Raw genomic sequence first — 24214 nt, forward strand, 5'->3', positions numbered from 1 at the left:
CATAGTTGTTTGGCAGGCCCGGGCTGGGGATTCAAACCTGCCACCTTAGGTGTATGTGGCTGGCGCCTTAGCCACTTGAGCCACAAGCACCGAGCCTCTTCTGATCATATTTTCCACAGTTCCACAGTTCTACAGTTGGGATCATCCCATTGTCTTCACCTTTTTTTTTTTTTTTTTGAGACAGAGTGACACTTTGTCATCCTTGGTAAAGTGCCATGGCATCATAGCTCATAGCAACCTCAAACTCTTGAGCTCAAGCTATTCTCTTGCCTCAGCCCCCCAGTAGCTGGAACTACAAGCTCCCGTTACAACACCTGGCTATTTTTAGGGACAGGGTCTCACTCTTGCTCAGGCTGGTCTCAAATCTGTAAACTCAGGCAGTCCACCCACCTTGGCCTCTTACAGTGCTAGGATTACAGGCATGAACCATCGCCTGGCTTCCATCCTCCTCTTCTTCCATGTTCCTTCCCTGCTCTATAGCCAATGGTTACTATGTTTGAGTTGCAACTGAAGTTTCACATTGTTCTCTGGCTGTTGGAGCCTATCAGCCTTTCATTATTTCTGTTAGGTAGTATATGTATGTGCATACACATTAATATTGTTTTTATGTAAACTTCTATTCCTTTTCACATTTATCATTTCCATATTATTTCATCTGTACCATCTGTCATTCTTGACCAAAATCATAAGGATCTTTAGGGCAAGCCCGCTATCCTCAGTGTTGAATCCTCTAGAATTTGTGCCCGGGGCATTGGATTATAGATCAGAGCGCCATCTTCGAAATTGGTCCACTGGATGTGTGTCTTGGCTCTGTTAGTTACTAATTGTGTGGCTGTGAGCAAGTACTGAACCTCTAATAGCTTCACTAAAACAAAGATAATAGTATTTTCCTCTTAGAGTTTTATTAGGATTAAATAATATATAAGGATTAAATAATATACAATATATATAAATCACTACCACATTGCCTGGCATCTGATAAACATTCAGGAAATGTTCCTATAATTATATCCTTACTGATTAAACTATATTTTCTGCTAAGAAGTCTTTGGGCATTTTAAATCTGCTATAGGTCTTGGCTGATGGTTTGAGGATTGGTGTGACTGAATGGCTCGAGCCTCTGGAAACAAAATCTGCTGTTGAACTTGTGCAGGAATTTCTGAATGGTATGTTGTTTTTCTCAACTGAGAATTTATACTTACTATTTTATAAGTTGTTTCATTAGGCTTGTTATTCTTTTTAGTCAGTACGTGTATACACACATACAAAGGTGTGAGATCTGTTATGTTCAGAAGGGCAGCTTTTATTCTAAAGTGCTAATGTAAAGATGTAAATAATTCTAAAAATTAATAAGATTAAAATTTATATGGCATAACCATATATGTGATTGTAGGAAGAGAGGGATGAAACAGTAATATTTTGAGTGCCTGGTATGTGCCCAACATTGTGTGCCAGGGGCTTTCTTGTTACCTCAGTTCATCCTCACACCCCTTCCTGATAGGTATCTATTTCTGCCTTCGCTGGAAAGTTCAGTAACTTGCTAAAATCCCTAGTTATACTTCTGTTATTCCCGTTTCTCGTTTGAAAATAGGATGGAAGTAATTTGGAAAACTGAAAAATGAAATGAAGAGTTAATAAACTTTTACCACTTTCTAGATTTAAATAAGCTGGATGGATTTGGTGATTCTACAAAAAAAGACACAGAGGTAAGTGATTATTTTCAGTTTAGAAAATTACACTGAAATAGCTTTTAAAATTTGGTTGTAGTAAAAAAAAAAAATTGGTTGTAGTGGTATCTTTCAAGTGGATCTGATATGGTCAAGGCAGCATTTTATGAGTAGTTTTTGTTGGCCTTTCATGTCAGCACTGGTTATCATTTTCCTTAAGAACTGATAATTTTTTCTTTTGAGTCGGAGTCTCACCCCTCCTCTTGGATAGAGTGCTAAGGCTTCATCAGTCACAGGAATCTCAAACTCTTGAGTTTGAGCAATTCTCTTGGCTCAGCCTCTCGAGTAGCTGGGGCTACAGGCACAAGCCACAATGCCCAGCTAGTTTTTCTATTTTGAGTAGAGACGGGTCTTACTCTTGCTCAAGCTGGTCTCAAACTCCTGAGCTGGAGCAGTCCACCCACCTCGGCCTCCCAGAGTGCTAGAAGGCTATAGGTGTGAGCCACTGTGCTAATACATATTTTTAAAGAGAGCTGATACAGGCCAGGTGCAGTGGCTCACACCTGTAATCCTAGCCCTCTGGGAGGCCAAGGTGGATAGATAGCCTGAGCTCACAGGTTCCAGACCAGCCTGAGCCAGAGCAAGACCGCATCTCTAAAAATAGTTAGGTGTTGTGGAGGGTGCCTGTATTCCCAGCTACTTGGGTGGCTAAGGCAAGAGAATCTCTTGAGCCCAAGAGTTTGAGTTTGCTGTGAGCAATGATGCTACGGCACTCTACCAAGGGTTACAGACTGAGACTCTGTTTCAAAAAAAAAAAAGAGAGAGAGCTAATACATATGTATTTCTAGTTGCTGAAATGCAGAAAAATAATGAATATGTTAATATACTATAAGATGACATTATTATAGTATCTTAATATAAGATGATTTGTTACTATGCCATAGGATGATATATTACATTAACTAAGTATGTTTTCATTTGACGAAGAGGAAAATGGCGACAAAAGTAATTTAATAATTTTTTGCATGGAAGGAAAACTGAATACTTACTCTTAGACATTAAAATTTTAAAACAATTTTAAAGGTCCAGTTTTTCCACTGTGTATTGATTTGTGTCTCCTCCTTTGTGAGTGAAGTTATAGAAAATGCATTCACATCTTTTTGTATGTTGATGAATCCATAATTTCTCAGAACAGCATTTGAAAGGTTAAATTGTTTCACATAAAAGAAAAAAATGATAGCTCCGCGCCTGTGACTCAGGTGGCTAGAGCGCCAGCCACATACACCTAGGGTGGTGGGTTAGAGTCAGGCCTGGGCCTGCCGGGCAACAATGACGGCTACAACCAGAAGAATGGCTGGGCGTTGTGGCGGGCGCCTGTGGTCCCAGCTACTTGGGAGGTGGAGGCAGGAGACTCACTTGAGCCTGGGAGTTGGAGGTTGTTGTGAGCTGTGATGCCACAGCACTCTACCCAGGGGGACAGCTTGAGGCTCTGTCTCAAAAAAAATAAAATTAAATTAAATTTTAAAAAAATGATATTCTCTGAAGCTTGTTTCTGTTTCAGACAGTGAAGCATGACACTGTTGCAGTTGATCGTTCAGTCAAGCGTCTCTTTAAAGTACGGAGTGATCTTGATTTTGCTGAGCAACTATGGTGCAAAATGAGCAGTAGTAAGTGTCCATCATGATTAAAATTTTTCCTGTTATTTCTTAGGTTTTTTTTTTTTAAGTCTTTCGGAAATAATATGGTTAGTATCGTTAATCTTTTTCTTTTTGTAACTGTATCACTAGTCTTATGTGGAAGTCTGGTTCCACACTTACTTTATCTAGTCCATTTCTGTTTATGCATTGGCATATTCTGCTTATATTAAGACAAGGCAATGTGTAGAGTCTGTTCTTTTCTCCTGGCTTTCCCCCCTTCCCCAGACACCAAACCAAGTCCAGGATCCTTCCTTTTTTTTTTTTTTGAGACAGAGCCTCACTGTGTCGCCCTAAGTTGTGAGTGCTTTGGTTGTGATAGCTCACAGCAACCTCAGTCTCTTGGGCTCAAGAAATTCTCTTGCCTCAGCCTCCCAAGTAGCTGAGACTGCGAGGCCTGGCTAGTTTTTCTATTTTTAGTAGAAATGGGGTCTTGCTCTTGCTCAGGCTAGTCTTGAACTCCTGAGCTCCAGCAGTTCACTCACCTTGGCCTCCCAGAGTGCCAGGTTCACAGGTGTGAGCCACCACTGCCTGGCCAAGATAAGTATAAGCCTTTCTAAGTATAAAACTAAAGTAGTTTTTATGCTATATTTATGTGAATAAATATATATACCTTAGTGAAATTATTTTAGAATAAAGAAAAGATATTCTTAAATATTTTACTGTGTTATTTTTTGTCATTCCGAGTTTGATTTTTTTCCTTCAGAAATGCATTCCTTTGTTTTTGCCTCTTTAATTTCTTGTCCCTTTGCTCACCCATAAAGTACAGATTCTTGTCTTCTGCTTCATTCATGTATCCTTAAGATTAATGGTATATTTATTCTACAGAAGTACCCTGAAAATAATGTTTGACTTGTTTTCCAAGGTGTGATTTCATATCAGGACTTGGTAAAGTGTTTCACATTGATCATCCAGAGTCTACAACGTGGTGACATCCAGCCATGGGTAGGTTTAGTATTGTGTGTTAGAGCATTTTCTCAGAAGCATAGCCTGGTGGTTAAAGGCATAGGCTCTGGAGCAGACTGCTATTTTAATTCCAACTCTGCTACTTTCTAGCCATGTAAACTTGGGCAGGTCCCTTTATTTTTCTGTGCCCCAGTGTCCTCATCTGCAAAATAGAAGTAGGAACAGTACCTACCTTACTTATAGTGTTGTTTCAAGATTAATTTAATGCACATAAAGCATCTAGTACCTAGCTCATAGTTAAATGCTCAGTATGTGTTAGCTACTAACATTGTCATTGTTAACTGTTGCTGTGAATGAGTATTCTCATGGACTATTGATGTGAATACAAATTGGGGACTCTCTAAAAAGTAATTTGGATGATGTATTGAGATCTTCAAAATGTATCATGGCCTTTGAACCAATAATTCCTTTGTTAGGATTCACCTTAAATCATACACATAAATATATATTGAGACTTTATGTATCCAGTAGTCATCATAGCCTCATTTATAGCAGCAAAAAATTATAAATGACCTAAATTTCCCTTGTTAATGGGATGGCTAAGTAAATAATAATATAGCCACACAACCACTCAGGTAATAGTTGCTAAAAAATGATGCTGACAGGTGAATCTTTCTAAGAGTAGAATGTGAATGTTTTAAAGCAATAACTGAGAAAATGACATGAAGGCTGTGTTGACCAGTTGATGGAAGTATTTCAGATTGCATGTGAAAACCCCACACTGTACCCTAGAAGTGCATTAATGTACATAGTTACTGTTCAATAAAAAAAAAAAAAGAAAAAAAAATGATGCTGACATGTGATATGGGGTTAATGCTTCTAATGTTCAGGTAAAAGATAGTATATACAGTTGTATAACAATATAAATTTTGGAAGGAAAAATCTAGAAGCAAGTATGCTAATATCTTAATGGTAGTTACCTCTGGTAGAAGGGTTACAAATGACTTTTTTCAACTACATTATATATTTCAATACCTTATTAATTTTACACAGTAAATTTGTGCTACTTTTATAATCAAGAAAGAACTAAGAGGGCCAGGCACGGTGACTCAGGCCTGTAATCCTAGTGCTCTGGGAGGCTGAGGCAGGTAGATTGCTTGAGCTCAGGAGTTTAAGACCAGTTTGAGCAAGAGCGAGACCCTGTCTCTACTAAAAATAGAAAAACTGAGGTAAGAGGATCTTTTGAGCCCAAGAGTTGGAGGTTGCTGTGAGCTCTGATGACACCATGGTACTCTACCCAGTGCTACAGTTTGAGACTCTTGTCCCCCCCCCCAAAAAAAGAGCTAAGTGAAAAGTTAGAAACAAAAGAATTTCTCATTTAATGGGAATTATTTTAAATACTGTGGCTACGAATTCATAACTATAAAAGTCAGAAACTGCGGGCAGCACCTGTGGCTCAAAGGAGTAGGGCACCAGCTCCATATACTGGAGGTAGAGGGTTCAAACCTGGCCCCGGCCAAAAACTGCAAAAAAAAAAAAAAAGTTAGAAACTTCCATAGATGTGAACCAAAGGTACACTCCAGAGCAAAGGCATGCAAGCGCTACCTAACTGGGCAGTCAGGATTCTAAGCATTTTAGTTTTGGCCATTGAATTTCTCTTGAGAGCTCTGTTTGTGAGATGTTTACAAGTATAATCCTACCATGTCTTATGAGTGCAAATGAAGGGAAACTAGTTTTTAATGCAATGATGCAAAAGATTATGATGGAAGTTAAAGTAGAAAACTAGGAAGTAGTGAGGAAATGACATAATATATGTATATTTAAAATGAATGATTTAACACTTGGGATACATATTAAATCTATAATTTCATGAGTTTTTTAATTTGCAAATCGTCAAGTTAATGTGTTGGATAGTGTGGCTGATAAGGAGTTCCTTATGCCTTATGCATGGATCATTGAGGGAGAGAGAGTTTGTTTTTCTACAGCAACAAATTTTGGTAGATGAAGATGATCAAGTTTGGAAAAGATGTCCAATAGCAACTTAAATCAGCCAGGAGGAGAAGAATTCCTTGTAAAGCTTCAAAGAACCAATTCTGATTTCTCTTTGGTGGAATTATATCTAAGGGTGATAAGTTTAAACCCTTCATAATTGCTTTGGAGTTAAACAGATAAAGTAGAGACGGCATTTTAGAGACTGACATGTTTGTAACAGGGGAGTTTTTTGTTCAAATCATTTATAGTATCAGGAGACTAAGATGTTAGCTTATAATTTTTAACTTGTAGCTAATGCAGTTTCTCTTTTGCTTACTGGATTTGTTTATGTTTTTATTTATGGTTTTATAAAATTTTCTTGATTTTTAGCTCCATAGTGGGAGTAACAGTTTACTAAGTAAGCTCATTCATCAGTCTTATCATGGAACTATGGACACAGTTTCTCTCAGTGGAACTCTTCCAGTTCAAATGCTTTTGGAAATTGGTTTGGACAAACTAAAGAAAGATTATATTAGTTTTTTCATAGGTAAGTCTCTTCTCCAGCTTTTTTTTTAAAAGACACATCATAGTTATCAACCAAAAGACACATCATAGTTATCAACCAAAGATAGTTTTTGGCTTGCCCTGAATCATTTGTAGTCCTGGCTTTGTACCTGATTCACCATGAGACAAGCATGAATTAAATATAGCTATAATTTTTGTTTGTTTGTTTTTAGTTTGAACATTTGAGATTCTATGATATTAGTGTAGTAAATAAACCTTTTTAGTTGTTTAAATATCCAATACTTGGGCTGGGCTCAGTGGCTGACACCTGTAATCCCAGCACTTAGAAGTCCCAGTTCATGAGTTTGAGACCAGTCTGAGCAAGAGCGAGACCTCATCTCTAAAAAAAAATAGCCAGGCATTATGGCAGGTGGTTATAGTCCTAGCTACTTGGGAGGCTGAAGCAAGAGAATTGCTTAAGCCCTGGAGTTTGAGGTTGCTGTGAGCTATGATGCTATGGCACTCTACAGATAGTGACAAAGTGATACTCTGTCTCAATAAATAAATATTCAATACTTTTTATTACGGGTAAGCTGTGATCATTTTTAGAATAAATATTAGTGTATGTTTACAATATAAAGCCAGAAAATTTGACTCTTTGTGAGAAAATAGCTTGACTATCTTTTTCATAGGTAAACTGTGAAAAATTTTACTTAGGTTCCTTAACATGTAATAGACAGTACCTAAAGCTTATTTGCATATGTGTGTTCTTTCTTAATAGGTCAGGAACTTGCATCTTTGAATCATTTGGTGAGTTTTTTTTTTCTTATTAAATCATAGCTATGTACATTAATGCAATCATGGGGTACAATGTGCTGGTTTTATATACAATTTGAAATATTTTCATCAAACTGGTTAACATAGCCTTCATATCATTTTCCTAGTTATTGTGTTAAGACATTTATATTCTATACCTAGTAAATTTCATGTGTACCCTTGTAAGATGCAAAAATATGGAATGCTTCACAAATTTGCATGTCATCCTTGCTCAGGGACCATGTTAATCTTCTCTGTATCATTTCAATTTTAGTATATGTGCTGCTGAAGCAAACATGAGGTTTTTTTTTTTTGGCTGGGGCCGGGTTTGAACCCACCACTTTCCGTATATGGGGCTGTGCTCTACTCCTTTGAGCCACAGGTGCCACCCGAGTTTTTGTTTTTTGGGTTTTTTTAATTCTAAGGTTTTCCTTGTATTCAGTCATTCTGCATACAGTTATTAAGTGCCTATAGTATGCCAGCCTCTGTCCTAAATCCTAGGAGACAGATAAAGAAGACAGATAATGCCCTTAATTATTACTGCCTAGTAAGAAAGACAGAAAGGTAGTCCATTCAGTGTCACTTCTCATTCTCTATAAATTTATAATGCTGACATATAGTTGTATCCTACTCAATGCCAGTGTACTATCACAAATTTCATTTATCTGCAATGGTTACAGAATGCCTTTCTGTGATTCCTATAAAGGAATGTTTGTTTTATATTCTCTTAACCCACTATATTTAAGGGATTATTTTCCAAGAAATTTATGATTATCTTTAATATATTGGTTCAAAAGATACTTCTGAGTTTTATCATTATCTGCTTTGTTGTATTTTTCTTGTCCATTAATTTAAAAACTTTGGGAGATTGAACAGCACTAGTACTGACATTTAACAGTCATTAGAAAATCCTTCTAAAAATGAAATTATATCCTCATTTGTCTCTTATAATAATACATGATAGAAAAACTCTGTGTCTGTTGTGCAAAATAAGACTCAATTGGATTCTTGTGAGTTTTAATTTTTACCGTTCAAATTTTAAACATTTTATTAAGGGTATATGTTTATAGTGGAAACATACTCTAGCAGAAAATATACATACATATATATGTATAGTTGGCCCTCCATATATATGGGTTCCACACTCATGGATTCAGTTAACCATGGATGGAAGATATTTTTTTTTAATGGATGGTTGTGTCTGTACTAAACATGTATATAGTGTAGCAACTATTTATGTGGCATTTACATTATATTAGGTATTATAGGTAACCTAGAGATGATTTACAGCATATAAGAGAAGGTGCTTATATGTCAATAACTGTGCCATTTTATATGAGGGATTTTGAACATTGCTGAGTTTTGGTATGCAAGGTGGGTCCCGGAACCAGTCCCCTATGGATACTGAGGGAAACCTATATCTGTAGACATAGTCATGTGTCATGTAATGACGAGGATACATTATGAGACATGTGTCCGTAGGCAATTTCTTTGTTGTTTGAACACCATTGAATATACTTGTGTAAACCTAGATGGTATGGCCTACTACACACCTAGGCTATAAGAGGTAGCCTATTCCTCCTAGGCTATAAACTGGTACAGCATGTTACTGTACTGAATACTGTAGGCCAGCAATCCTCAACCTCTTTGGCACTTGGGATGGTTTCATTAAAGACAATTTTTGCCCTGGACTGGAGGGGAGGGAGGGAAGGATGGGACAGAAGATGGAGCTCAAGATAGTGATCTGAGTGGAGAGTGGCTGTAAATATGACTGAAACTTGCTTGCTCAGCCACCTCTCACCTCCTGCTGTGTAGCCTGGTTCCTAATAGGCCACAGGCTGGTACTGGCCCATAGCCTGGGAGTTGGAGACCACAGCTGTAGGTAATTTTAACACAGTGGTAAGTATTCGTGTATGACAATATATCTAAACCTGGAAAAGGTACAATAAAAATACAGTATAAAAGATTTTAAAAATGGTATATTGTATAGGGCACTTAACATGAGTAGAACTTACTGGACTGGAGGTTGCTCTGGATGAGTCAGTGAGTGAGTAGTAAGGCTAAGAACATTACTGTACATGACAGCAGACTCTGTAAACTCTGTCCATTTAGGCTACCCTTCAGTTATAAAAATTTTTTTCTGGCTCAGCACCTACGGGCAGTGGTTACACTGCCAGCCACATACACCAAGGGTGGCTAGCTAAACAACTGCAACAAAAAAATAGCCAGGCATTGTCACGGGCACCTATAGTCCCAGCTACTTGGGAGGCTGAGGCAAGAGAATTGCTTGAGCCTAAGTGTTTGAGGTTGCTGTGAGCTCTGATGCCATGGCACTCTACCTAGGGCACTGGTTCTCAACCTTCCTAATGCCGCAGCCCTTTAATACAGTTCCTGTGGGTCTTGACTCACAGGTTTGAGAACCGCTGACCTAGTGTGACAGCTTGAGACTGTCTCAAAAAAAAAAAAAAGTTTATTCAATGGTAAATTAACATTCACTTACTATAACTTTTTTACTTTTTAAACTTTGTAGACTTTTTGACTATTTCATAGTAACATTTAAAACATAAACACATTGTATAGCTATATAAAAGTATTTTCTTCATATCTTATGCTAATAGCTTCTTCTATGTTTAATATTTTTATTCTTAGTTTTACTTTTGAGAATTTATTTTTTTGCTAAAAACTAAGACATTACACATTAGCCTCAGCATACTGAAAGTCAGGATCATCACTATTACTATCTTCCACCTCTGAATCTTGTTCCACTGGAAAGTCTTCATAGGCAGTAACACACAGGGAGCTGTTATCTCCTATGATAACAATGCCTTCTTTGAAGCGGGCGCTGTGGCTCATAACCTGTAATCCTAGCACTATGGGAGGTTGAGGTAGGTGGATTGCCTAAGCTCACAGGTTCGAGACCCGCCTGAGCAAGAACAAGACGCCATCTCTTAAACAAAAAACCAGTCTTTGTGGCATGCGCCTGTAGTCCCAGCTACTCGTGAGGCTGAGGCAAGAGAATCTCTTAAGCACACAAGTTTGAGATTGCTATGAGCTGTGATTTCACAGCACTCAACTAGGGTACAAAGTGAGACTCTTGTCTCAAAAAAAAAAAAAAAGCCCAAAAAACAATGCCTTCTTCCTGGAACACCCCCTGAAGAACCTGCCTGAGGCTCTTCTTGAAGAATAGGTTTGTTTACATTAACATCATAATAACCATGTGAATAATGTTGGACTACATTATAGTGACAAAGTCACTGGCCAATTGAAATTTTTCAGCTCCATTGTGATCTTACTGGACTGTCTGTTGTTGACTGAAACATTGTTAATGCAGTTTATGACTGTAATTTACTTTGGAAGAAATATTGAAAGGTGGCAAATTCTACATAGTTGCCTCTGATCTGTGTAAAAAATCTTTATTATCAATCTTCCAAACTTAGGTATATAGCAAGCATACTTAAGTTCTTTCCAAGGATTATAGTAATCCCTATTTTGCTTATACTTTTCATTCCAGGAATACTTCATTTCTCCATCAGTAGATGTACAAGAACAGGTTTATCGTGTTCAAAAACTCCACCATATTCTAGAAATATTAGTTAGTTGCATGCCTTTTATTAAATCTCAACATGAGCTCCTCTTTTCTTTAACACAGTAAGTACTTCTCTATGGTTTACTTACATAGAAATGTATTCTCTTCCAAAATAGTTACAATCAAAATATGTTCATTTTTTATTACTAGTTAGGATAGAAGCTGTTTACCCTGTCTTTACAGTAGCATGGTTCTATAGCAATATCATAGGAAGGGAAGGCTTTGGATTCAAAAGGAATCAGGTTTGATACTGGTTCTATCACTTCATAACTTCCTTAGGAAATTTCCTTCACTAAATCTTGTTTTCTCTTCAATTAAAAGGATCTAATAACCTCATTTGTTGTGAGGACTAAATGATGTAATGTATATAAAGTACTTGATAACAGGTGCTTAATAAATATTTGTTCTTAAATTCTTTACATCCCTATAAACTTGGGTCAGAATAATCATTGCCAGCCATCTGTATGCTAACTGAATGGACTCAAATAATATCAGCAGTCCTCTGTCAATAGCATTTCTGTAGTTTTAGAGATTGCTGTACTAGAGATTCTGATTACTTTGACAAAGATAGTTTGGAACAATCCTTATATTGATATATAGACTGCTGGCCCCTATTTGGGACCTCAGACAGTAAGTGGAGCTGTTCAGTGGAAGGGTAGGGTTTCCTTTCCCTATGGAAGGAAATGTACCATTACATTTTCTCCAAAATTAGAATTTGCCTCTGTTGTAAAGGGAAGAGTTTGAAATTGTTATTGTTTATAGAATGTCAAAGTTGTTTTTTTTTTTAATTAAAGATCAGAAAAATGAATAAACTCTTTAATTCCCCAGACTCTGAAAACCAGGGGGCTGTGCTCTTATCTCTCTTCTGTCTCTTTTTTTCTTTCTCCCCACTTAAGCCTATATTTGGAATCAAATATATTTTATATTTATAAGAAATGTGTTCTTTATGAGGTTTTTGTTTCTAGTCCTTATCTGAAACATTATTATGTATCTCTAAAAATTAGAAAACTAAAAAAAAGAAAAAGAAATATGTCTACTATTATTATTTTTTAAGTAAATGAAGTTTCCTTTTAGAGAAAATGACGTTAGCCTAAGTTTTATCGGGATGGACTGTTTTGTTTGTTTACTTTTGTGGCTTTGAAAGTATTGTGGGGTTTTTTGTTTGTTTGTTTTTTTGTTTTGGAACAGAGTCTCACTATGTTGCCCTGGGTAGAGTGCCATGGTGTCACAGTTCACAGCAATCTCAAACTCTTGGGCTTAAGCAATTCTCTTGTCTCAGCCTCCCAAGTAACTGGGACTACAGGTGCCTGCCACAGTGCCTGCCTATTTTTTGTTTTAGTTGTCATTGTTGTTTGGCAGGCCCTGGCCAGGTTTGAACCCACCAGCCTGGGTGTATGTGGCCGGTGCCTTAGCTGCTGTGCTATAGGCACCGAGCCTAAAACTATTGTTGATGTTTCAGTTAGTGGTTCTCAATAAAATGTTTCTCTTATTGGGTTTATACTATCCAAAATCCTTTATCTCAAATGACTTTTTTTCCAAAAGAGGTTCCTTTTTTCTTTTTTTTTTAGAATCTGCATAAAATATTATAAACAAAATCCTCTTGATGAACAACACATTTTCCAGCTGCCAGTCAGACCACCTGCTATAAAAAACTTATATCAAAGGTAAGCAATTTAATAATTAAATAATACATTAAGTCCAGCCATGGCAGACAATTTTGGAACCCATGTTTCATGGGGACCCCATGAACCAGAGGTGTGTCACCTCTGAAACCTTAATCATCTGTGTCCTGTTTTCAGACCATAGCCTGATAGATTCACCCCCTTCTTCTCCCAGGCTTTGTGTCTACTCTCTCTAGATGGTTGGGTTTCTTGTCTTTCCTTTTTCTCTCTATTTGCCATTCCTTCAGAAAAGAGTGGAAATTATAGCCAGAAATGACAGATGAGGGGGAAAAGACCAGGATAATGACAACAAGGTTCAGGATTTGACTGTGTGAGGGAGCAAAGGGTTTGGGATTAGAGGAGGAAGGGAAACATGAGGCTAAGAAGGTAGAGTGGTCATGCACCTGGACACTGAGGTCACCTCCAAGGATGGTCTTCCCTCAGCATAGAGTATACCTGCAATTTCTCTCATACTTCTGCTGCTCTACTTATGTCTTTCCCCTGTTAAGCTCCTTAGCTAAACTCTCATCACTCCCCTGAAACTGCTCTGGCAGAGGCTGCCAGTGCCTTTCTAATTGTGAATTCCAGTGGACACTTTTCAGTAAAAGAATGATTTTTAGCCCATTGTGTAATTAGTTGGCCCACAAATTCTTTATCAAATTGGGATTTAGCGTGCTTGCTTTCTTGAACTGTCTCTTTAGTTTCTGTGACATAGTCTTAATTTTAATTCTACCTCTCTGGCCCAGCTCCAAGATTGAGAATATTTCTCTTTTCAAGTTTTTCTTTCTTCCTTTTTTTTTAAAGACAGAATCTCACTTTGTTACCCTCAGTAGAGTGCTATGCTGTCACAGCTTACAGCAACCTCAAATACTTGGGCTCAAGAGATTCTCTGGCCTTAGCCTCCCAAGTAGCTGGGACTACAGGTACCTGCCACAACGCCCAGCTATTTTTAGAGACTGGGTCTTGCTCTGTCTCAGGCCTTTCTCAAACTTGTGAGCTCAGGCAATCTACCTACCTTGGCCTCCCAAGTACTGGGATCACAGATGTGAGCCACTGTGCCCCACCCTCTTTTCAAGTTTTTTTTCAACCTGCTTTTTAGATGTGAGTTTTCACTAGATTCACTAGAACTCTCCACCCTCTGCCCTCTTCTTACTTCCTAGTTACAAGGTAGGGACCCTGCCGGCTCAAGGTCACGTGTGGCCCCTGAGCTGAATCCAAACTTCACACAACAAATCCCTTTATTAAAAGGATTTGTTTTGTAAAATTTGGATTTAGTCAGAAGGCCACACTCAAGGATCGAAGGCCACGTGTGGCCCTGAAGCTGCAGGCCCCCCAAGCTGATCCTTCTTAAGTTTCTGACCCTTGTTTCTAAATGCTTATTAGATGTGAAGACCCAACTTATTAAAGTAGTAGTTTAACTTCTAAAGCTAAACACCTGCTTTGTTGGGTTTTTGGTGTTTTTTTGTTTTTGTTTTTGTTTTTTGAGATAGGATTTTGCTGTGTTGCCTAGGCTATAATGCAGTGGCAAGAGCCATAATAGCTCACAGCAACCTCAAACTTACTGGATTTGAGTGATCCTTCCATCTCAGACTCCTGAGTAGCTGGGACTACCGGTGCACATCACCATACCCAGCTAATTTTTCTATTTTTTTGTAGAGACTGGGTCTCACTCTTGCTCATACTGGTCTCAAACTCCTGACCTCAAGTAGGCCTCTTGCCTTGGACTCTCAGAGTGCTGGGATTACAGGTGTGAGTCTGCTTCAGTGCCTTACTGTGGTCCGTGAAGCCTCTGTGCCAGGCCTGCACCCTTTTGGCCCATGTACCACCATGCCTTCCCACTTCCCTTTTGCCATGAACACTATGTTACTGCATTTCCTTAGATTTTGCACACTTACCCATTGGTAGCCATGCATCTGTCATTACTTCATCCTGGACCTTGTCTGCTCAACTAACTCCTTCTTGTTTCATACTCAGTTCAAATGCCACAATCTCTGATGATTCTTTTCCAACTCTATAATCCCCACCTTGTTAGATTCCTTGTCTTCCCTTCTCCCCAACACATTCAGTATTTCTGTTGTAACATTTATTTTTTTCATTAAATTGTTGCTTATATTATTGTTTCTTCCCTCTCTTGACTGTACTTGAGAGCAGGAAGTGTGACCTGTTTGTCTCATCTTCCTCACATGAAGATTTTCTAACTGGCTATAGAAGGAAGGAAAGACATAGCTGTTTTTGAAAACTTTTCTTTTGTTGATTTTTTTCTTTCCTTAGTGAGAAGCCACAGAAATGGAGAGTGGAAATAAATAGTGGTCAAAAGAAGGTTAAGACAGTTTGGCAACTGAGTGACAGCTCACCTGTAGATCATCTGAATTTTCACAAAACTGGTAAAGATAGTCATAATCTATTCAGATAACAGGAGAAAATGAACTAAATCTTACTGGTAGGATCATTATAATAGTTCTTGTGTCAAGTTTTTTTTTTGTGGATGTGTATGAGAGAGAGTCTCACTATGTCACCCTTGGTACAGTGCTGTGGCATCACGGCTCACAGCAACCTCAAACTCCTGGACTTAAGAGATTCTGTTGCCTCAGCCTCCCAAGTAGTTGGGGACTACAGGTGCCCACCACAATGCCTGGCTATTTTTTCATTGTAGTTGTCATTGTTGTTTAAACCCTGGCTGGGTTTAAACCTGCTAGCCCCAGTGTAAGTGGCTGGTGCCCTAACCACTGAGATACAGGTGCTGAGCCCATATTTATTCTTTAAAAACAATTCCTATCATGATTTCTGTACAAGTATAATGCCTAGAAAAATCCAATCTATAAATTATGGAAGCTGGGCCTGGTGGCTCATGCCTGTAATCCTAGCACTCTGGGAGGCTTAGGCGGTGGATTGCCTGAGCTCACAGGTTCAAGACCAGCCTGAGCAAGAGTGAGACCCTGTCTCTAAAAATAGCCAGGTGTTGTAGCAGTAGTCCCAGCCTCTTGGGAGGCTGAGGCAAGAGAATTGTTTGAGCCCAAGAGTTGAGGTTGTTTATACTATTGTCTCTTTCTGTTGAGCTATGACACCACAGCACTCTACCCAGGTGACAAGTGGTGACAAAATAAGTAAATAATAGAGGTCAAAAGAGGTTATGAGATAGAAATGCCAGTTCATATTTCACACTTTGGGGCACTATTTAAGATGGTGATGATGATATTTCTGCCATAATGTCTTCTCTGTGGCTAGGATAAGGGTTGAGATTTCTAGTACTCTATCAGAAATGGTCCTTTATAGTCAAAAAGGACTTTTGTGTAATTATTAATAACCTGCTCACCAAGTCTTTCCCCTTCAATAAGCCCCTACAAAACTCCTTATCTTCATGCACGTGGGTTATGTGATGCTGTTATAAGTCTTAAACAAGTGTGTTCCAATATGTAAGGATTATTTGAAAATAAATCTGATAGTTTTCATATGGAATCTAAGATTTCAAAGGCTTATAATCAGCCACTGCTGGGAATACAGATGATTGTGTTTTGCTGTTGATACCTTGAAGATACATTTCCAGAAAATGTTTACTCAAGCATAATGGAAATATTTCTCAGTTAGAAGCTATGTTTATATAGCTGAACTGTAAAAGTCCCAACAAAACTGAAAGAATTTTCCTTAGAGCCATCAGTTAAAATTGTGCTGTATCTTTTCTAAGTATGTGGAAGCTTTTGAAAGATTGAAAATCAACTCTATAAAAATAGAAAGATTTTTACTTTGCAAAAGTATCAGAGGCAGACTCAGCTCCTGTAGCACAGTGGTTATGGTGCCAGCCACATACACCGAGGCTGGCAGGTTCAAACCCGGCCCAGGTCAGCTAAACAACAGTGACAACTGCAACAGAAAAATAGCCAGGCATTGTGGTGGGTGCCTGTAGTCCTAGCTACTTGGGCGGCTAAGGCAAGAGAATTGCTTAAGCCCAAGAGTTTGAGGTTACTGTGAGCTATGACACCATGGCACTCTACTGAGGGCAACATAGTGAGACTCTGTCTCAAAAAAATCAGAGGCAAAACAACAGACAAATGAAAAACTAGGAAAAGAAATTTGCAGCTCATGTTCAGAAAAGGGACTATATTCCCTAGTATATTAAGAATTTTCACATCAGTAAGAAAAATATTTGAAACTCAATAAAAAAGGGCAGCTAAAACAGTTTACCAAAAATTAGATTCAAATGTCATCTTAAAAATAAAAGGTGCTCAATCTCCATCTATAATAAGAGAAATGCAAATAAATAGATACCATTTTTTACCTGTCAGAGTAGGAAAGACCAAAAAGCTTGGTGTCACAGTGCTGGCAAAGGTATGGGGAGCAGGCAGTGAACCTCACACATTGCCGATTAGCATGTAAAGTTGTACAGCTTCTGTGAAGGGTGATGCCCATCAGAATTGTAAGAGAATACATCCTTTGGCCTATCAGTTTCATCAGTAGGACTTTTATTACATGCATATAACCAGACACGTACAGACCTAAGAACAAGGTTATTAATTGCGCTATTGTCTGCTTCAGCAAAAACATGCAAACTGGGGCATAGAAAAATGTCTGGAAGGATACAACCAGTCCCAGAGATATGAAATAATGTGGCAGTGCTTGTTCCCAGCTTTGGCTAAATTATCTAGGGAGCTTTTAAATTTCTAATCTCCAGACCAGAGATTTTGATTTAAGAGTCTCTGGGAGTGGAGCCAGGACATCAGTAATTTGTGAAGTTCTCTAGGTAATTGTGTGTTCCACCCGTGGCTGAGAACCCCCAACCTAAACTAAATGTCCTATCTACATATGTTGTTTCTTTTTTTAAAGAAGAAAACACGTATGTATTTTGACTAAAAACAAAGCTTTAAAGACGTGAACATGTGATACATTCTTGGAAAATGCTATTTTAAAGTAACTTTATTAGATATATAAAGATTAAACCTATTATGAGGAAATTCATGCAAGATGAAGCATCCTTTTCCAATGATGCTGACTAAGCAAAGTATAATGAACCTATCTTTTTGTTTTTGTTGTTGTTGCAGTTTGGCCGGGGCTGGGTTCAAACCCGCCACCCTTGGTATAAGGGACCAGCGTCCTCCCCACTGAGCCACAGGTGCTGCCCATGAACATATCTTTTAAAATCTTTTTGATATAGGTTGTAGTGAAAAAGAGTGAAAGTTATTTTGAATGTTGGAGTTAAAACAATTTTCTAATGCATTGGTCCAGTGACTCCTTTTATGAAAATAAGTAATTCTTATGAAATCATGTATTTATGTGCTTGTGCTTGGAAATGCAGTCAAACCCCATTTTGGCTTGAACTTTATAACCTCTTCTACCCATCATATATTCTTGTAGTATTTATTTAGAAATTATTCAGTGACTTTTGACCCAAAACCAAGACCTGCTCTTGAAGGGGAATCTTATTTGTAAGAGTGATGGGCTACTCAAACAAGACTCCCAAGTGTTTAATTTTTGGCAAAAATATGTTATGCTTTTAAAATTTAGACTTTATTTCACAGGATTGAGCACTTAGGTCAAATACTAGCTTTTCGAGATTTCTGGTTGGTATGATGCTCTTGAGTGAAATAGTTGGCATCAAAAGCAGGGAGACATAAAAGAGAAAGGTATATTGTTAGTCACCATGGGAAGAGAAAATAATGATTTGGAGTTACCAGGGAAGGAAAAACAGTGTCCAACAGAGTGCAGCTCACCCAGTGGGTGCTTAGTAAATGATTGTTGATAGTGGTGAAAATATGAAACCAAAATGTTGAACCACAAAGAAGTGAACACAATCCCATCTAAATGCTGATGGGATTATTTACTTTTTTATTTTATATTTTTATTTTTTTGAGACACAGTCTTGCTCTATCATGCAGGCAGGAGTGCAGTATTGTCATCATAGCTTATTGTAACTAACTGCAAACTCCGGGCTCAAGTGATCCTTCTGCCTCAGCCTCCTAAGGCATGCACCACCATGCCTGGCTAAATTTTCTATTTCTTTTTCTTTTTAAATTAAATCATACCTGTGTACATTAATGCAGTCATGGTAAATTTTCTATTTTTAGTTGAGACAGGGTCTCTTGCTCACAAGGGTCTCAAACCCCTGAGTTCAAGTGATACTTTCTTCTTTCCCCCCCTGAAGTGATAGGATTCTAAGCATGATTTATTTATTTTTGAAATAAAACATCTTCTGGGAGGCTGAGGCAGGTGGATTGCCTAAGCTCACAGGTTTGAGACCAGCCTGAGCAAGAGCAAGACCCTGTCTCTAAAATAGCCGGGCATTGTGGCGGGCCCCTGTAGTCCCAGCTACTCGGGAGGCTGAGGCAAGAGAGTTGCTTCAACCCAAGAGTTTGAGGTTGCTGTGAGCTGTCACACCATGGCACTTTACTAACAGTAACAAAAAGTGACTCTGTATCTCTTTTTTTTTGAGACAGAGCCTCAAGCTGTCCCCCAGGGTAGAGTACCGTAGCATCACAGCTCACAGCAACCTCCAACTCCTGGGCTTAAGCAAGTCTCCTGCCTCAGCCTCCCAAGTAGCTGGGACCACAGGCACCTGCCACAATGCCCGGCTATTTTTTGGTTTGCACCTGTCATTGTTGTTTGGCGGGCCCCGAGCTGGATTCGAACCTGCCACCTTAGGTGTATGTAGTTGGCGCCTTAGCCACTTGAGCCACAGGCACCAAGCCGCGACTCTGTCTCAAAAAAAAAGAAAAATTGTTTTCTGAAATTTATGTTACAATCAGAAAAAAGTTGTTTAACTATAGTTGGTATCACACAAAAAATAAAGCAGTAAGTTTATAAGAAATCATTTTTTTAAAATCTGCTTCATATTTTAGTTTGTATTTTAAACACATCAAGAGGTTTAATATTTAAAGCAGTTGTCCTTACTATTTTTTTTCTAACAAATCTCTTAAAGTAGAAGAGACAAGCTGTTCAGATTACCTGTTGATTATTGTGCTATATTAAGATTCAGCATTAGGCCTGGTACGGTGGCTCACACTTGTAATACTAGCACTCTGAGAGGCCAAGGTGGGTGGATTGCTTGAGGTCAGGAGTTCAAGACCAGCCTTAGCAAGAGGGAGAAACCCTATCTCTAAAAAAAAAAATACCTGGGCAGTGTGGCTGGCACTTGTAGTCCCAGCTACTTGGGAGAGGCAAGAGGATCTCTTAAGCCCAAGAGTTTGATGTTGTTATGAACTATGACACCACGGCACTCTACTGAGGGCGACACAGTAAGACTGTCTCAGAAATAAATAAATAAATAAAATTCAGCATTATATATGGTAGAAAAGCCAGCAAGATTTTAAGCAATTCTGATCTCACTGTCTTTCTGGTTACAGACTTTTCCGAATTAACACTAAACGGTAGCCTGGAAGAAAGGATGTCCTTTACTAACTTGGTTACCTGCAGCCAGGTGCATTTCAAGTGAAGGATGGTGGTGGAGTCCTCTGTAAGGTGTTTGTTTACTTTGTATTAAGTACCTTATATTTTTGTTCATTCTACAACATAAGTACTGATTTTAATGTATTGGGAATAGGAATTATTTATCAATAATCACATAAAAGGCTTACCAGATATTATTGAGCAGTGCAAGTCTTTAATTTTCTTTCTACCTTTGTAGTCAACTTAATAGGTCAATTTAATCCTAAAACCAGAGAAACGGAAAAAAATTGAATGATGTCTTTGCACTTAAATCTGTATATATAGTAGAAAATGAGTTTGATTTCAAAAGAAGAGGAAAACCCTGAATGTACATATATCAATTTGACATTAAGAACTAGTTTTGTTAAAAACAATTTTGTCTCTTTTCAAAATTTTTTGATTTGAGAGCATATTAACCAAAAAAATTAATGGAATAACATTTTCTACTATCTGTGTTATTGCCTTGGGGTTTCAGAAACAATATTAAAATCAGATAATGAGTAAAATGCCTGATGTCATTCTTTCTCTTAAGCTGTGTTTTGTCCCCAGATAAATGAAAATTAGTTAATTTTAGCATTTTAACATAGTTAACAATAAAATTGACCTTTATTTTAAAAAACAAAATATCTAGTTACCCAGCGGATAAATATATGTTAAATACTCCAGCTATTTCTTTGTGGTATGTCATTGAGTAAAGTGAGTTGAATTCAGTGTAAGAAGTTTATCTTAGAAAAGTATATGTGCTCATTTACTTGGGATCCTTCTGATGCTTTTCCTTGGTTAGCTAATATGTGTAGTATTTACAGCTTGAAAGGATTGTTATCTACAGATTGAGTCTGTTTCAAATAGGACAGTGCTAAAATAGATGGCAGTCATTTATATGTTAAAGTAACATTTCTGGACACATTTAAAACTGAAAAAATACCAAGTCACAAAAATGTATACCATGATTCCATTTTTGTAAAATGAAAATACATTCATAATATACAGCAAAATCTTAACATTAACTTTGGGAGGGGTGAGTTTACAAGTGATTTTTATTTCATTTATGCTTATTTTTATTTTCTAATTCTTATGTCCTAGCACAAGCCAAAAAAGAAAGAGAAAAAAGATAAATTATTGTAGAGCCTGAAAACAGAAATTTATGTAAACCTTCAAAGCAGAAAACAGAGGAAGATCCTGAAGATTCTCCATGAAAGATGAAGCTCTAAATATGATGCTGCTGCCTCAGCTCTGCCTCCTTAGGAGAAGCATGAGCAAAACAGCAGCAGTGAGTACACAGAGTGTGCAGACTGTAGGAACCACAATCTCCGAAACCATTTGCATGTGACTTAGCAAAGGCTCTGAAACGGTAAAGAGAACAACAGCTGAGAGTATCATCATTTTACCAAATATACCTTCATCCTAAATGTTTTCACTGTATTGGAATAACTTGAAAAATAGCATCATTAAATTTCTAATTATTTTCATTTGCCATAAAAGAGAACTTGGTGAATTAAATTTTATTTAAAAATTATGTTAGAGCTTTGTAAAATATTTCAGAAAATATGAGATAAAAAAATGCCTAAATTTGGTTCTTCCACAGGTACTGTATTAAAGTCTAAATGTCTCTCAATACTTATACTTACTATTGGTTCACCTTGGCATATTAGGAGCCATATTCCATCTATCTTACAATTTTAATTGGGGGTATTTGTGAAAGAAAAGTCCTTGGGAAACATTTCTAATTTTTAAAAAATGCTATTCTCTACCATAATAGGTAGAGGAATGTTTATATTGAAATTTTTATGATAATTCTTGCACAGTTAATAATTTTTAGGAGTTAAATGATAAGCATATTTCATGTGCATTAATATTAATTAGTAGCCATTTATATAACACCCACTTTTAGGTTGTATTCTGAGCATTCTCGTTACTGAATTAAATAAGGCATAGGACAGGTTCTCATAGTCTTCATAGGCTTATTAGTAAATTCTCTATCACATCTCTACATTCAGTTTATTTAGTTTATTGGAGTATACATCCTTAATATTGCCTAGTTGTTTAGATTTAGGGGGGTATTGCTGCATGTTGCTATATTGGCCTATAAAAATAACTGAATTGGGAGACGCCTGTGGCCCAGTGGGTAGGGCACCGGCCCCATATACCAAAGGTGGCAGATTTGAACCTGCCCCCAGCCAAACTTCAACAACAACAACAAAAAAAATAGCCAGACGTTGTGGCAGGCACCTGTAGTCCTAGCTACTTGGGAGGCTGAGGCAAGAGAATCACCTAAGCCCAGGAGTTGGAGGTTGCTGTGATGCCATGGCAGTCTCCTGAGGGTGATAAAGTGAGACTCTTATTTCTAAAAAAAATAACTGAATTGGTAGGATTTGTTCTAGCACTTTCTACCTCTGATACCACATCAAAGATGAGTTTGTTAAAACTTATGTAGAGTTAAAGATAAAAATTCAAAGAAACAAATGATATGTGTTGGTATTTCTTTTTTTTTTTTCCTTAACTTTATTCAAATTAATATGAGAGTACAATATTAAGGTTACATTGTTCTCACTTTCAGGGTAAAGTTCCATTTGTAGAAGAGCCCCTCACTCGGGGGATGTGTTATACACCCTCACAATGTGCACAGTAGGTGAGATCCTACCTCATGCTCTCCTCCTTCTGCTATATGTCTTCCCACTACCTCTACCCCCAAACTAGACTGTAATAGTGTTGTATTGTTCTTAGGAACATGTAATTGCTTATATATTGATTTCATATCAGGATGGAATACATTGGATATTTATTTTTCAATTCTTGAGATAACTTTACTAAGAAGAGTGTATTTCAACTCCATCCAGGTAAATGTAAAAGATGTAAAGTATCCATCTTTTTCAAGGGCTAAATAATATTCCATGGTATACATATACTATAGTTTGTTGATCCATTCATGAGTTGATGGGAACTTAAGTTGCTTCCACGACTTGGCAATTATGAATTGAACCACAATAAACATTCTAGTGCAAATGTCTTTGTGGTAAAATGTATTTTGTTCTTCTGGGTAGACACCTAATAATTGGGATTACAGGTGGAATTGGAAGATCTACTTTTAGATCTTTGAGGATTCTCCATTCTTCTCTCCAAAAAGGCTGTATTAGTTTGTATTCCCACCAGTGGTATAGAAGTATACCCTTCTTTCCACATCCATACCAGCATCTGGTGTTTTGGGACTTTGTGATGTGAGCTAATTTTGCTGGGTTTAGGTGATATCTTAGAGTGGTTTTGATTTGCATTTCTCTGACTATTAAAGAGGATGAGCATTTTTTCATGTTTGTTGGCCATCCGTTTATCATCCTCGGAGAAGTTTCTGTTCATATCTCTTGCCCACTTAGAGAGGATTCTTTGCACTTTTCTTAATGTTTGTGTTCTCTAAAGATTCTAGCTAACAGGCCTTTGTCAGATTCATAACATGCCAAAATCTTCTCCTATTCTGAAGGCTATTTGCTCTGTTTGTGGTACTTTTAGCTGTGTAAAAGATTTTTAGCTTGATCAATTCCCAGTTATTTATTTTTGGTGTTGCTGCAATTGCTGGGGGGGGGGGGCTGTCTTCCTTATAAAGTTTTTTCCCAGGCTGATATCTTCTTCACATGTTTTCCCCATACTCTTTTCTAGAATTTTTATTGTTTTGTGTCTTAAATTTAAATCTTATCCAATGAGAATCAATTTTTGTCAACGGTAAGAGGTGTGGGTCCAGTTTCAGTCTTCTGCATGTGATAACCAGTTCTCCCAACTCCATTTGTTAAATAAGGATTCTTTTCCCCATTTCATGTTTTTATTAAGCTTACCAAAGATTAAATGACAATATGTGGCTGGGTTCACCTCTAGATTCTCTATTCTATTTCATAGATCTATGTCTCTATTTTTGTGCCAGTACCATGCTGTTTTGATCACTGTAGCCTTGTAATATAACCTGAAGTCTGGCAATGTGATGCCTCCAGATTTGTTTTTTTTTTTTTTTTT

The 24214-nt window shown here is 37.6% G+C and overlaps 2 protein-coding genes and 1 non-coding gene across 3 annotated transcripts in view; 1 reads left to right on the forward strand and 2 right to left on the reverse strand.

Moving 5' to 3' along the window:
- ZWILCH (zwilch kinetochore protein) overlaps positions 1 to 20252 on the forward strand; it is a 45782-nt gene extending 25530 nt beyond the window's left edge. Inside the window, exons 9-19 of the mRNA XM_012801882.2 lie at positions 1073 to 1166; positions 1657 to 1706; positions 3097 to 3102; positions 3229 to 3334; positions 4227 to 4306; positions 6629 to 6785; positions 7524 to 7552; positions 11070 to 11206; positions 12713 to 12808; positions 15077 to 15189; positions 20137 to 20252. Of these exons, the coding sequence (XP_012657336.1) occupies positions 1073 to 1166; positions 1657 to 1706; positions 3097 to 3102; positions 3229 to 3334; positions 4227 to 4306; positions 6629 to 6785; positions 7524 to 7552; positions 11070 to 11206; positions 12713 to 12808; positions 15077 to 15189; positions 20137 to 20225 (957 nt within the window). The 3' untranslated portion in view covers positions 20226 to 20252. The remainder of the gene's footprint in view (positions 1 to 1072; positions 1167 to 1656; positions 1707 to 3096; positions 3103 to 3228; positions 3335 to 4226; positions 4307 to 6628; positions 6786 to 7523; positions 7553 to 11069; positions 11207 to 12712; positions 12809 to 15076; positions 15190 to 20136) is intronic.
- LOC111723484 lies at positions 7750 to 7852 on the reverse strand. The gene has a single exon (XR_002772011.1). It is a non-coding gene; the product is annotated as a U6 spliceosomal RNA (small nuclear RNA).
- Positions 20253 to 21354: 1102 nt separating the features above from the next.
- LCTL (lactase like) overlaps positions 21355 to 24214 on the reverse strand; it is a 20936-nt gene continuing 18076 nt past the window's right edge. The window contains exon 13 of the mRNA XM_003784449.2: positions 21355 to 21561. Within this exon, the coding sequence (XP_003784497.1) occupies positions 21446 to 21561 (116 nt within the window). The 3' untranslated portion in view covers positions 21355 to 21445. The remainder of the gene's footprint in view (positions 21562 to 24214) is intronic.

Source organism: Otolemur garnettii, unplaced genomic scaffold (assembly GCF_000181295.1).
Source record: "Otolemur garnettii isolate 467f Iridium unplaced genomic scaffold, OtoGar3 scaffold00011, whole genome shotgun sequence".
NCBI classification, from domain to species: domain Eukaryota; kingdom Metazoa; phylum Chordata; class Mammalia; order Primates; family Galagidae; genus Otolemur; species Otolemur garnettii.